At 39.3% G+C, this 12416-nt stretch overlaps 1 protein-coding gene across 1 annotated transcript; it reads right to left on the bottom strand.

Moving 5' to 3' along the window:
- tomm34 (translocase of outer mitochondrial membrane 34) lies at window positions 1–11799 on the bottom strand. The gene is made up of 7 exons (XM_057847075.1): window positions 11548–11799; window positions 10906–11045; window positions 5385–5484; window positions 5102–5254; window positions 3251–3529; window positions 3059–3185; window positions 1–2116 (listed from the first exon to the last, which is right to left on the bottom strand). The coding sequence occupies exons 2-7, from the start codon at window positions 11033–11035 to the stop codon at window positions 1940–1942; spliced, it is 966 nt and encodes a 321-aa protein (XP_057703058.1). The 5' UTR covers window positions 11036–11045; window positions 11548–11799; the 3' UTR covers window positions 1–1939.
- Between the last annotated feature and the right edge of the window lie 617 nt (window positions 11800–12416).

The following is a 12416-nucleotide window of genomic DNA, read 5'->3' as shown; positions in this document are numbered from 1 at the left end:
TCATGACATTGACTGGACGAGTCTTTCTCCAAAGAATGCTATTACAGTTTTAGCTCTGTGGGATGAATCATTGTCATCTTGGAGAATGAAAACATTTTCAATTGAAGGGATAAGAAAGCTGTCTAAAATTTCAATGTGAACTTGTGTATATATTGAAGATTTAACCACAGCCATCTCCCCAGTGCCTTTGCCTAACATGCAGCTCCAGACCATCAAGGACTGAGGGAATTTTGATGTTTTCTTCAGGCAGTCATCTTAGTAAATCTCACTGGAACGGCACCAAACAAAAGTTCCAGCATCACCTTGTCCAATGCAGATTGACTCATCACTGAAAAAAAAACCTTCATCCAGTCATTCACAGTCCATGTTTGCCTCTCCTTAGCCTATTGGAGTTTTCTTCTTTTTTGTTTAAGTGTCAATGATGGTTTCCTTTTTCCTTTTCTGTATGAAAATCCCATTTCCTTTAGGCGATTTTGCACAGTTGTCACATACCTTGACTCCATCTTCCTCCCAGTTCTTCATTTGTCTTGTTGTGCATCTCCTGTTCTCAAGACATATGGCCTTTAGTTGTTTGTCATGGCGTTTGGATGTCTTCCTCGGTCTACCAGTACGCTTAACTTTAACAGCCTTGCCATGCTGTTTGTACTTGGTCCAACTGACTGAACAGCCCACATCTTTGGCAACCATACATGTAGCATTACCTTCTTCAAGAAGTTTGATAATCCTCTCCTTGGTCTCAAGAGACATCTCTCTTGTTGGAGCCATGATTCTTGTGAATCCACTTGGTCCAGCAGCCCTCCAAGGAGTGATAACTGCACCGTTTTTAACTGCTGACTAACGAGCAGCTCTAATCTGAGGCAGGGGCCCAATTAAGGAAAGGAAATTCACTGGGTGAGTCTATTTTCTCCTGAAAATGGAGTGATTCCATATTTCTTCAGAATGGAGTGATTCTACATTTCCCTGCACTTGCTCAATAAAAATAACATTTACTGACCACCACAATGTTTTTATTCATTTCTTTTAGTGTTTCTGATCGCCAAGGAGTTGCACTTTTGAACTAATTCATTATTTTTTCAAGCTTTTTATCGGAGTTTGTTCCCCATGATAAAATGTCTGAGTGAATGCTCGTCCGAGACTGGTGATTCCATACTTTTTGTTTCGGGTTGTATATGTCACCAGCTATGGAAAGTCACAGTTAAAACTTGAGAAGTGTACCCACAAGTCTTTGCACCTGTGAATGGCGCTTGGACTTGTGGGTACACCTTCTCAACTACAAATATTCAATTATTGCCCCCCCAACGACAGGGATGGATGTCCAATTCATTTCAACTGTGAGGACTGGCTCATGTTTCAGTGCTGTTGACATGGCTTCAAGTACATTCGCCCTTCCCAAACTAAATGGGATTCAACGTCTAGCGTCATCAACAGCAGCCAAACCTTTACCCCATTAAACTCATTTAAATGTAAAAATGCTACAATTCAGTTCAAATCAGGAAAAACAATTTACTTGTGTGTGTAAATGTGAATGATTTCACTCTCCTTTGAATAAAACCAGTTTTATTTATACATTTATTTGAACGCAAAAACAACAAACTCGCCCAGCCTGATGACTGTGGTGGTCAATTTGTCTTTTCCGAGTCGACGACAAGCAAACAAATGTATATTTAACATCCGCTAGTTATATCGGCAGCTTTTAAAAAATGGCCGCCAACTTTAAACGGAGACAGAAATAAGTTACATAAATGACCAATAAGAGGGTAAAACGCTAAATGTAGTAACTTGAGTGGCCGCCGGAATGGGCGAAATGACCAATGAAAACGTTGGAAAAGCCCCCCACGGCGACCGTAATCGTTTCAGGCACTTGGGTCGAAACGACGGGCGCCGATTGGTCGACTCTGCGGGTTTAGCTCCGCCTACTTTCACCTCATGCCTCTGCTGGTCACTTCTTCCGGTTTCTTGTTTTTTTCTTCTTCTCCTGGGGCGGCGGGGCTTGTTGTTTGGGGGGTTGTTCTTGCTGTTGTAGTTGTTGTACTTCCTGTAACAGCTTGATGGCAGCCATGTTGGTAGGCTCCACCTCCAGCAGTTCTTTCAGGTCCTGTATGCAACCGGTCATGTTCTGGAGACAAAAGTTGAGATGAGTGGATGACTGAGTACGTTTCAGGGTTTTCAAGAACCAAGCCAATACAAGGGTAATGAGGTATTTGATTATTTAGTTATTTAAAATGTATTGATTTATTTCAGCATATATGTTTTTTAGTTTATTCCAATCGTTATTTAAATATTTGTTTTCATCATTTATTTTCATGCAATAGTTTCATTTGTATGTAATTTGTTATTTAAACATCGATTTATATTTTATTTCCGTTTTCAACATTTAGATATTTCCATTTTTGTTTTAATTTATTTCAATTTATAGATAAATGTTATATTTCTCTTTTTTTAATGTTTTCATTTATTCAGTTTATATTGACATTAATTTTTGTATTATTTAAATTTGTATTTACTTTAACATGTATTCTAACCTGTATTTAAATTTTTATTTTGACATTTTTATTTCAATATTTAATTATTTGTTATTATTTCCAGTTCATTTTTATTTCAACTTTTGATTATTTCAACTTTTATTTCAATATGAAATTATTTTAATTTGTGTGTATTTTTTATATTTCTAATGTATTTTTTATCGTAATTTGTTTTAATTTTTATTTCAACTTATATTTCTTTTAATTATTTTTCCGTTTTAATTTTGCTTTTTTCATATTTATTTAAATATCAATTTCAATTAGTATTTTTTCCACATTTGTTGATTTATTTCAGTATGTATTTCGATTTTAGGTTATTGATTTAATTTTGTTTTATTTGATTTTTGGTTGATTTTAATTTCAACATTTATTTATTTTACCTTTAATCTCTCCATTTCTATTTATATCGGTTTTTATGTATTCCCACTTTTGTTTTTTACAATTATTTCAACATTACCATTTCAAATTATTTAATTATATATTTTAGTTCTTTGCATTTCTTAATTTGGCTTTGTATTGACTGGATGGCGGGTCACCTTGAGCTCCTTGTAGGCCTGTGCACGTCGGTAGAGCGCCTTGACGTTGACGCCGTCCAGGGCTAGGGCCGCGTCGCAGTCACCGACGGCGTCGCGGTAGCGCTTAAGCGCCAGGTAGCACAACGCCCTGTACCAGCGCACACAAACACAGGTTAGTGTCGACATCAGCGGCGTCCGGTGTTGCCAACCCACCGGTTAGTGAAGGCGGCAGCTTCTTTGTCGTGGCACAGAATGCTCTGCGTGTACTTGTCGACGGCGCGGGCATGATCGCCCTTCTTGACCAAGGCGTTGCCTTCTTCCTTGAGCGCCTTGGCTCGCCGTGCGTCGTTGGTCGAGGCGTCCCCCGTGGCGCCGTTGTGCCGCGGGGCAGCTTGGCTCATCTTTTCGCGGACCGCCAGGGGGACCACTGGGATGGCGGGGAGCTTCTCGCGCCATGCCGGACCGTCCACCTCTGTCAGCGCTTTTGTCATCCTGCGGAACATTAGAAAAGTGGGGGAGGGAAAAAAAAGCATTTTTTTTTTTTTTTACCTGCAAATGACGAGTTGCCTTTGGTTATTTCTGGTCAAGTTACACATTCATTAATAAGCACAGCCACTTTTAAATAAACTAGATTATCTATTTTGATACATTTAATTTTCAAATTCATTCAACATGTACAAATAGATTGACTTTTATTATATTTATTACATAATCTATTATTTTGATTACAATTATCAAATTATTGATTTATTTATTTAGGGTTTTTATTTTGTTCCGTGTCAAAATTCATTTATTTCCATGTTAATTTAAATACTTCAGCATTTTCTGATTTAAACATTTATTTTTACTGATATTTCAACTTTTATAAAATTAAACATTTATCTATTAAATTATTTCATTAAGAATTCATTTCAGTTTATTCATCTTGTCAACATTTTTTTGTGTCTCTATTTATGGAAATATTTACTCCAACATTTATTTCAACATATATTTGTTTCTATTTTTTATTTACTTATCTTTTTCAACATTTCACTTTTTATTACATTTCTAAAAAATATTTCAACATTCGTGTTTTTTAGCATTTGTTTAGCCATCCATTTACATCCAATTTTACTTCGCCGTTTTCACTTATTGTGGCGGGTTCTGGTCCCCATTAACCGCGAAAAACGAAGGATCCCTGTATTTCTGAAAAGCTTTAAGAAGCAGGACTCATTCCCACCACTCGTCGGGCCGGTGTTGTGCCGACACCGGCCGTCAGCTCAAATCCAAGCCGAAAATAACGCGTCTCCGGCGGACGACGGGAGCGATGTGAGGCGCCCCCTCCATCCGAGAGCATGCCGCTTAATTTGACTCAACAGTGTGTTTCTTCGTTTATATTACCGCTAAATACACAAGCTTGACGCCAATTTAACGGGAGCTTTTTTTTTTCATGGGAGATTTGGCTAGCTCTGGCAGTGTTCAACACAAGCTGCAACGAATGGCAGTAACTTTTTTATATCGCAAAATGTGAAAACGATTGAAACCATTACTCATCAAATTCAATCTGCTGGCAAATACAGGCAAGTGTGTATGCTGCGCTCTGGTCTGCCCCGGTGTGGATAAGGCCTGCTTTTTGTTTTTCGCAGCTTTGCAATGCAACCAAAGGCTCTCCGAGCACTCCATGCACAGTAAGGAGTGCGCGTGTTTGGAATAATGGAACGCAACTTGGGCCGATGATTGGTTCTTGTCAGCGAAGCATCTAGAAGGATTTGCTGACTGTGTTCTTAAGTGCTCAGTTTACGTACTAAGTTAATCACATGATGATAATAATAATTAAAACCTCCCGACCCCCCCCCCCCTCCTCCCAAAAAGAATTTCTCCTCGGATCTACGCAATTCACGTAAGTCGCCCTTTTTGACTTCAAAACGGCGAATTTCGCCGAAAGGTGAGAGATTTTCATGCCTGTTTATTAATTTGAACATACCGGTATATTAATGTATTTTATTCCCTTCTTTTCTTTAAACATTTATTTTTTTTGGTGTACTGTGTGGCATATTTTGATGGGGACTCTGGGTCGCCGCTCACCTGTTGGCTCCGTCGTGTGCCGCCGCTATGTTGGCGTCCAGCTGAAGGGCGGTCTTGTAGTCCACGTAGGCCTGGCGATAACGCTCCTGGGCCTCCGAGGCGGCGGCCCTCCGGAGCAAGGATTTGACGTTGAACGGTACCAACTCCAGAGAGCTGGCAGGAAATTGGGAGGGGCTTGTCAAATGACGTACTGAGTAACACTGCCACCGACGCGCTCGACGTTCAATCCATTTTGACTGGGAGAGGGCGAAGCTTCAATGGCAGACAATGAGGAAATACTCACATGTTGCAGTCCTTGAAACATTCGGCACAGTTTCCTTCTTTGAGGTAGCTAGCAGCGCGGTTGGAGTGCAAAACGCTCAAATCCTCCACATTTTTGGGATCTGGTGGAATAAGAGGCATTCAAACTTAACTCCTCAGTGCCTGAATTTACATTTAACAAATATACATCAAATAGCATTGGGAATACATAAGTGGATGAAAACGTGTTTTTGTGCCACGAAGAGTAAGCTAGGCGATATGTACCATCGATCTCGTGAAAGGTACGATATATTTTTTTAGGGCTGTCAAAATTATCGCGTTAACGGGTGGTAATTAATTTTTAAAATTAATCACGTTAAAATATTTGACGCAATTAATGCACATGCCCCGCTCAAACAGATTAAACTGACAGCAGAGTGTAATGTCCGCTTGTTACTTGTTTTTTTGGTGTTTGGCGCCCTCTGCTGGCGCTTGGGTCCAACTGATTTTATGGCTTTCAGAACCATGAGTAAGGTGTAATTATTGACATCAACAATGGCGAGCTATTAGTTTATTTTTTGATTGAAAAATTTACAAATTTCAATAAAACGAAAACATTAAGAGGGGTTTTAATATAAAATTTCCATAACTTGTACTAACATTTATCTTTTAAGAACTACAAGTCCTTCTATCCATGGATCGCTTTAAGAGAATGTTAATAATGTTAATGCCATCTTGTTGATTTGTCGTTATAATAAACTAATACAGTACTTATGTACCGTATGTTGAATGTATATAGCCGTCTTGTGTCTTATCTTTCCATTCCAACAATAATTTACAGAAAAATATGGCATATTTTAGAGATGGTTTGAATTGCGATTAATTACGATCAATTAATTTTTTAACTCTATTAAAAATTTTAATCGTTTCACAGCCCTAAATTTTTTTCTTTGCACTTTGTTCTATTATCTACTTTATTACAGGTATTAATGGTAAGGTTAGGTATATGGTATGATTCAAATGTGTTTGGCTGTTGTTTTATTCCTGTTTTTCCCCAATTATAAAATTTAATGGCGTGACAGTAATGCTTGGAACAGATTAGGGCATTTGTAAAACGCGTCTCTATGAAGTTTTTGGGTTTACGAGACCGCTTCCGGAACCAACTAATGTCGTAAGTACAGGTAGCACTGTGCATGCATACATACATTTGTGAACTCATTGGCTGCCATTGACGATGCTCTGGCATCAAGGGGTTGATGCAAATAGCAATTATTTTTAATACGTCAAAATTGACTAAAAATAAACTTGTGAGTCTTTGAGCACATATAAGTATATAAGCATATAAGGCAGTTGCCCAGGACAGCAAATTGCTTCAGGGAAAACAAACGGCGGGAGAATGGGATAGGATACGCTTCCTGAACGGTTTCTAACATATGAAGTTACTTTCAGCGTAACACAATTGATAAATGAATGTCTCACGACGTTTAAGAATTTTAATATGAAAAGGTCCAAGCTCCCATGGGCTGCTTTCAGAAAGCGAAGAAAGGTGGTGGAGGAAAAAACGGGCCCAGAGCAGGTAGAGGTACTGTATGTCCATCATTGTCTTAAATAAAAGTGAAATCTACGGAACTCTCCCCAAGCAGCACAACAGAGTGGGGCAAAGGTTGTTGGTTTTATAATTAAATAAGTATATAGTCCAGATTAGGGCTGCAGCTATCGAATATTTTAGTAATCGAGTAATCAACTGAAAATTCTATCGATTAATCGAGTAATCGGATAAAACATATATTTTTAGGTGAAGAGCAATTATAAATATACGGGAGAAAACAAGACATTTCTTCTAATCTTGAACCATTTTCAGTCAATCAATGTCTTTATTTTCAATGTACCGTATATTGTTGAAAACAGCCAACAATTGCTTCTCAGATGTAACTAGAATAAAAAAAGACTAATTCACTGCTTTAACTCAAAAAACCTTTAGATCTTATTAAATATACCTAAAAATGCCGTTACGCTTGATAACACACATCACTTAAAAGTTAGGATTTTTTCCCGCGTGTTTCAATTGAATTTTTATTTGTGTCAAGCTATTTTAAAGTTCTATTCATTCATTTTCCATGCCGCTTCTTCCTCACGAGGGTCGCGGAGGTGCTGGAGCCTATCCCAGCTAACTACAAGCAGTAGGCAGGGTACACCCTGAACTGGTTGCCAGCCAATTGCAGGGCACAAGGAGACATACAACCATTCACGCACACACTCATACCTACGGACAATTTAGAGTGTTCAATCAGCCTACCATGCATGTTTTTGGGATGTGGGAGGAAACCGGAGTTCCCGGAGAAAACCCATGCACCCAACAAAGTTCTAGTTAAGTTTTAAGTTAGTCTAAACTGTAAGTCCTGATAGGATTTTGAGTTTTTGCAGTGTTCAAAATAAATGTATGATACGGGCTGTATTGGAGCACATTAGGGACCAGTGCTACTTGGTGTTTTATCCAGCACTGACTACTGAGCTAAAATTGATAGTTAGCATCATTGACTTTTTATTTTACACCCTCATCACTCCACAACGCTATGTTATGTTAAAGCCTGTATGTAAAACACGTTAGCCACGCATCGTAAGTGGTCATAATTAATAAAAACCTAGCCCTCCGCAGGGCTAACGTTACGTGAGCTGGTGACAGTTACATTAATTTATTAGCGCTTAGCGCTCTACTGCTCTAAGATGGCGGCTGTTTGCTAACGCTGCCCAGACGCGGCCAAGTCTGTCATAGCGCATCTAGTTCAACATACATGTGATCTCTATGAGACTCATCAGACGCTACCTGCTACCAACGTGGCATCGTGCGGGCTAGTATTTAGCAACGTCGGTGAAGTTTGTAGCGGCTGTCGGCTGCAGTAAGTTTTTTTTTTTTTTGCTTCTTCCTCTACGCACTTGACATCAGCGCATTGTCCCGCATTAAAAGTAGTCTGAGTAAAACGTGATGCTTAGAGCTGTCAAAATAAACGATTACTTGAGGTGAATAAAATTACTCGGATCAGTTTTTAAACTCGAGTTACTCGAGTTGCTCGAGTATTCGTTTCAGCTCTAGTCCAGATACACATAAATATATTCATATAACCACATTAATTTATGCAAGATAAGAATTGCATGGTGGTGTTTAAAATAGACAAGTACGTATATTGTATTATTTTTAGTATATGGCACTATTAACTATTATTAAAACATATACACTAGCGGTGTGCCATCTTAGGAACCCCACGATTCTATTTGACTACGATTCAGGGTGCTACGATTCGATTATTGAACGATGATCACGGTTATCACGATTATCGATGCATCTTACATTACAAATTAATAAAGTAACCAAATATATTTATGTCAATTATTTATTTAAAACATCCTAATGATTCAACAGGAACGATGGAAACATGCCCGTACAAAAAAAAGCTGCTCTTAAACTCTAACTTTAAACTTTAAACAAGAAAGTGCAAAAACATTAACCATTTTAAAGGCAATACTTATTCTCAATATGCCCATACAACACACAGCTGACCTTGAGATACTCTTTTTCACAAGAAGGTGCAAAAACATTAGCTGTTTCAAAGCCAATACTTATTTGTCTCAACAATACAATAAAATTTACACTGGTGGAATGAATTCCACAGTTTCTCGAAACAAACAAAGAGTCTTTAGAAATAAGACTTAACCAACTGTTTTTACAGATTTCTGCACTATAGCACATGTTTGTAGTGTTACTAGAGCTGGGAATCTTTGGGCACCTAACGATTCGATTACGATTCAGAGGCTGCGATTCGATCATAAAATGATTATTGATGCACTCCCCTCCTTTTTTCTTTTTTAATGTTTTGTACATTAGTTCCAAAATTGTTCAAAAATCCTCTCAGGCTAAACCAAACTACTATTTCAGTATCAAGTTAACATATAACAGTAAACAAATATACAAAAATAACAGTAAATAAAAAAACTTCAATCCCCATTCTGTATCAGCAGCTTTAAACAACATTCAATTAATTTAATGTTGTGAATCAACTGTTACAGTTGTTAAAATTACTCCCGTTATTCCATAATTTCCCTTCTGTCTACTTTTGTCAAAGTTTTAAAACTATTTCGTCTTTGAAAGACAGATTCAAGACAAGATTATGCCGATTTAGGATTATTTTAGATAAAAAGTTAATTAGGTTCGCTACAACAGAGCCTTCTAGAGAGGTCTACTGCTTTAAGATGGCGGCTGTTTACTCACGCCAGAAAGTCTGTCAGTTCGCATGTCTGTTCAATAATACATGTTTAACACCTAAGTCATCTGTCACTTTGCATCTAGTTCTACATATATATGATATCTACTGTAGCCGTATGTTTGTAGCAACTAGCAACTGGGCGTTGTTTGTAGCGGCTGTCGGCCGCAGTCAGGTATGATTGTTTTTTTATCTAGCGGCATGAGATGAACATGATATTTACTCTCTGTCCGTTCCTCATTGCGTCCCAAAGACCGCGCTGACTGTGTTTTACTTCCACTTTACCTGGTATAATTCAATAATCGGAATTTGGATATTTGTGAATCGTTCTCGAATCTTCCACGGCCGAATCGCGAATAATCTAAGAATCGGAAATTTCGCATGCCTCTAAGAGTTACCGCTGTACTTAATCCTGGTTTTAAAAGTTCTGCATCTGGAGTAACTTATGTACACCACCAAACAACGAACGCACAACTTGACATGGAAATACATGTTAGCGAAGTCGCTAATTAGCAATAGCATTGCGCTCGGTGCTAACTAGTAACATCTAAAAAACAACGACAATAAAGGCTTAACAGTACAAGACGGTTCGTGTACTCACCTCTGATAGACGGACACGGGACTTAATAAAACACTAGGGACTTTTTCAAATTAACATGACTTGACCCTACTAATGAACAACTGAAAGACAAGGAGCAACGAACCATCTCTCGTCCGCTCTCGCTCTAAAAACTAACTTGCGCACAGAAGCGTGACCGCCGGGACCCCGCCTGTCTCATACACAAATTTATTTTCCAGTCTTTTGAAAAGAAGTAAATCTCTTGCTAAGTACCGGCAGCATCCATCATAACGTTGTGCGTGCGTCCGTTAAAGGTGTCCGGGCGGCAGACTTGAATTTTGTTCTGCTACGAGCGGCTGTCATAAAGTTATTAGGGGGAAAAAAAACATTGTTTTTTAACTATTATGAATCGTAATCGAATTGTCACGTGTCGAATCGCGATACATCTAATAATCGATTTTTGGGATCTTCTAGGTACACTTTCCCTTAGGGCACTTTGTCACCAAGGGCCAGCCCTGGGTGGGTAGGTGTTCAGCATGCTTTAATTCTGCCTAGCAACGGTGTATGTTGCCTTCGTGGCACCTGGGGTAAAATGTAAATGTAAAAAGTGGAGTTTGGAAATCTCTATCAAAAGGCACTTAATAGCTTCTAGATAATGTTTAAATTTTTTACTTGACTTCATTAGCGGGATTAAAAATAAACATGAATGTAGTAGTAATACCATAAAATAGATTTAGAAGTAAACTCACTCGACTTGTGTAGTTCGTCGATGGCCTGGCTGTAGAAGCGGGTGGCCTCTCCGTACTGGCCCGCCTTGAAGAACTCGTTCCCGGCTTGCTTCAGCTCGTTCCACGACTTAACTTTCGTTTTCTGAGTCATTCTCGTTTTTCTGTTTTCGGGGAATTGGAAACTCAGCACGCGTGACAACAATTTTTTTTATTGCATTTTCTCGAAAACAGTACGCCTAAAATCACAGTCACGAATATTTCCCATTAATTCAAGGAAACTAATAATATTGCCTTCAACGTGACTATTTAGCGAAATGTGATAGTAACAAAACGATGAGCCATTTTTGAGCACATACGTGTTTTTCAGCAGGGAAAATGGTTGTGCTTTTTAACACACACAAAAAAAAAATTACATAAAACAAGACGCTTGAATTCACATGTAGCTATGTCATGCTAACCATGACCAGTGTTTTCCTAATGGGAGCTAACCCACATAGAAGCTAGGCTAAGCAGCACACTTCCGGTTGCGAGCTAAGCTAATACGTACATATAAACGGACGGTGAAAGCGAAGCTAAACGGCTTTTTTCCGGTGGCTAAGCTTGATGGAAGCCAGCACCGGCGTGCGGGAGACGTTTGAGAAGGGGGAGGCACGTATCACTTACCGGCTTTCGTGGTGTCTTCAGCGGGAAAAGTTGGCGGAGGGCGCGTAATGTTTTAAAATGTCATTCACTAGAAAACGTTGAAAAAACACAGTCATTCCTCCAAATGCTTGTTTTGCCCTCCTTAATGGTTGTCGGGCTGTTGTTCTGCTGAATGTGCTAGTGCTAAATGCGGAGACGCGGGGGGCGGTTGTCCGGAACTTTCCGGCCGGCTGTGCTCACTTGTCAGCGGGAAGGATGATGACGCTAGTCACTGGGTAGGGGGTTGGTTCTCCTCACGCTGCGTTCATGTGCCCTGGGAAATAAGAAGACTTTGGGCAATGCGCTGGGTTTGAGGGGATACGTTATGAGAAATTGACGTAAATCAAGGGGTCCCCAAACTTTTTCCTGTGAGGGCCACATAACTTTTCCCTTCTCTGATGAGGGGCCGGGGTCAGTTTGTAACAGAAAAAGTGTGACGATTGCAGGAGTGCCTAAATGTAAAAAATTATTGTTCTTCAGAAAGCCACAATCAAATAACCCTTTCTGGATTTTTCACGGAACAAAAGTACAGTGGTACCTCTACATACGATCACTTCGACACACGATCTTTTCGACATCCGACGTAAAATTTGAGCCGCCATTTGTTTCTACATCCGACGAGTTGCTCGAAATACGACGACATGACAGCACTGCAAACGAACGCACGGTGGATTTTCTTGTGTGAGAAATCAACACAGTTTTCAAAAAAAGTTGATACAGTTGGAGAAACAAGGAAAAAAGTGATGCTTACCTTTGAAATGAAGATGCAAGTTATAGAAAAATATGAGCTTGGGGTGCGTGTCCCTGAACTGGCTCAACAATACAGCTCCGTGGTCCTCTTCCGACCACCG

Source organism: Corythoichthys intestinalis, chromosome 9 (genome assembly GCF_030265065.1).
Source record: "Corythoichthys intestinalis isolate RoL2023-P3 chromosome 9, ASM3026506v1, whole genome shotgun sequence".
Lineage (NCBI taxonomy): Eukaryota > Metazoa > Chordata > Actinopteri > Syngnathiformes > Syngnathidae > Corythoichthys > Corythoichthys intestinalis.
The sequence above is the reverse complement of the archived record's forward strand: the minus strand, read 5'-3'. Positions and strand labels throughout refer to the sequence as shown.